The sequence below is a fragment of the Octodon degus genome, unplaced genomic scaffold, assembly GCF_000260255.1.
Source record: "Octodon degus isolate 3935 unplaced genomic scaffold, OctDeg1.0 scaffold00016, whole genome shotgun sequence".
Lineage (NCBI taxonomy): Eukaryota > Metazoa > Chordata > Mammalia > Rodentia > Octodontidae > Octodon > Octodon degus.
The window spans coordinates 15,030,868-15,032,764 of NW_004524592.1; the positions used below are offsets into that span (position 1 = coordinate 15,030,868).

Consider the following 1,897-nt stretch of genomic DNA (forward strand, 5'->3'; position numbering starts at 1 on the left):
AATATAAGTATTTTTTGTGCATTTTTAAGAGGAGATATATATATATACACACACATACATATATATGTATATATATGTATGTATATGTATATATTTATTTTAGGGAAGGGGCTACAAGGTGTTCAGTTCACTAGATTGGACTCATAGTGATCCACCTGTTTACAGCCTCCCAAGAGCTGGGATTACAGACATGTACCACCACGTCCAGTATTTTTCTCTTTATTTATTTATTTATTTATTTTTCCGGAATCAAGGATTGAACTCAGGCCCTTGTGCTTGCCAGGGAAGTGCTTATTCCACTGAGTCATCTCCCCAGCCTTCTCGATTTTTTTTTTAAAGAGGTTTTTTTTGTTTGTTTGTTTGTTTGTTTTTAAACTTGTTTACTTGACAAAGTTACCAAGTTCCTGGAAATATCAACAAAATGTTTGGTGTTCTGGAACATAACTCCTTATTTCTCAGAGCTCCCTTATTCATGAACCTGGAAATAAAAATATCTTTCAAACAACTTTGACTTACTTAGTCATTGAAAAATGATTTTGAGGGCCAGAGAGATGGCTCAGTAGAGTAAGTGCTTCCCTGGCAAGCACAAGGGACTGAGTTCAATCCCCAGTTCCACCAAAAAAAAAAAATCATAAAAATGATTTTGAGTCACTGCTATTAATGGACTTTTCAATCTCGTTTACTTTTTAAAAACTTGTTTTTCAATGCAGTTTTACCAGAGTTAATAGTCTTACTTTGAAAATGTGGATTAACAGGGACAACTGACAGAGGAAGAGGGTCTCACAGGAAAATGCCTTAATATCAGTAAGAGACAGTGATGGAGAGAAAAGGGGGGAAAAGCCAGAAATACTTAAACCTTAAAACAATTGCTAAAGCTATTTGTTGTACAATTAAACAGATTAGAAGGGCTCCATTATTTCTGAGGGAGGAGTTGCTGTATTGTATAATACCTAATAGGCAGTTTACAAATGAATTGAGAACGATCAAGAAAAATTTAACCAGTTTAGAATAATTATGTGTCAAATGACAGAAAATATTCATTTTAGATTTTACAAAAATTATTAAATACCTGCAAGGAAAAAAGCACTTTAGAAAATTTTTTTGGGCCAGCAAGATAGCTCAGCAGTTTATAATCTAGTTAGGAAATCAGATTAATGTTAATAAAGTTACAAAGCATTAAATCTGTAGTTTTCAGTTGGGATGTGAGGTTTTTAAAAAACTAACTGTGGGCTGGGGAGATGGCTCAGTAGAATAAGTGCTTCCCTGGCAAGCGCAAGGGCCCAAGTTCAATCAAGATTTTGCTTTGGTAGAAAATGAAATAGCCAAGGGGAATAAATGTGCTGGAGTGTCCATTTTATATGTGTTCACCTTATTATCTCTTGCTTTACATAAATGCAACCTGGCCATCACTCTGAGTTAACAGTAAGCAGTTTTTCATGCCTATGGTAAAAGGGATCCATATTCATAACGGTTCTCCTGAAGACGGCAAGATTTCAGACTGGTTAGGTTATAGCTTTTTACTTCGTTTTTTCCCCCTTTTTTGTGAAGATTGGTGATCCAAGCATTGTTTTTCACATATAACTTTTTGATAACTACACAGAAAAACTATAATAAAAACACAGAAAATTCTTTCAGAAAGTTTGCAGTTAATATTCACTACATTGTTAGAAGTATCAAATCTAATCCTTCTTGACACAGTTCCAACAGATGAAGAAGATGAAATGGAGGAATCCACAAATCGACCAAGAAAGAAACAGAAAACAGAGCAGTTAGGACTAACAAGGGTAGGTATTAATAAGAACTGGCTGTACTTGACTTAGATCTGCAATGACAAATATATGAGAATTCAATATAGTCATTTATTTATATTTCCTTTTGTCTTGCCTTATTTCTTCAA

The 1,897-nt window shown here is 34.1% G+C and overlaps 1 protein-coding gene across 1 annotated transcript in view; it reads left to right on the plus strand.

The window, feature by feature from the left end:
• Wdr12 (WD repeat domain 12) overlaps nucleotides 1-1,897 on the plus strand; it is a 29,793-nt gene that overhangs the window by 14,285 nt on the left and 13,611 nt on the right. The window contains exon 5 of the mRNA XM_004626736.3: nucleotides 1,672-1,784. Within this exon, the coding sequence (XP_004626793.1) occupies nucleotides 1,672-1,784 (113 nt within the window). The remainder of the gene's footprint in view (nucleotides 1-1,671; nucleotides 1,785-1,897) is intronic.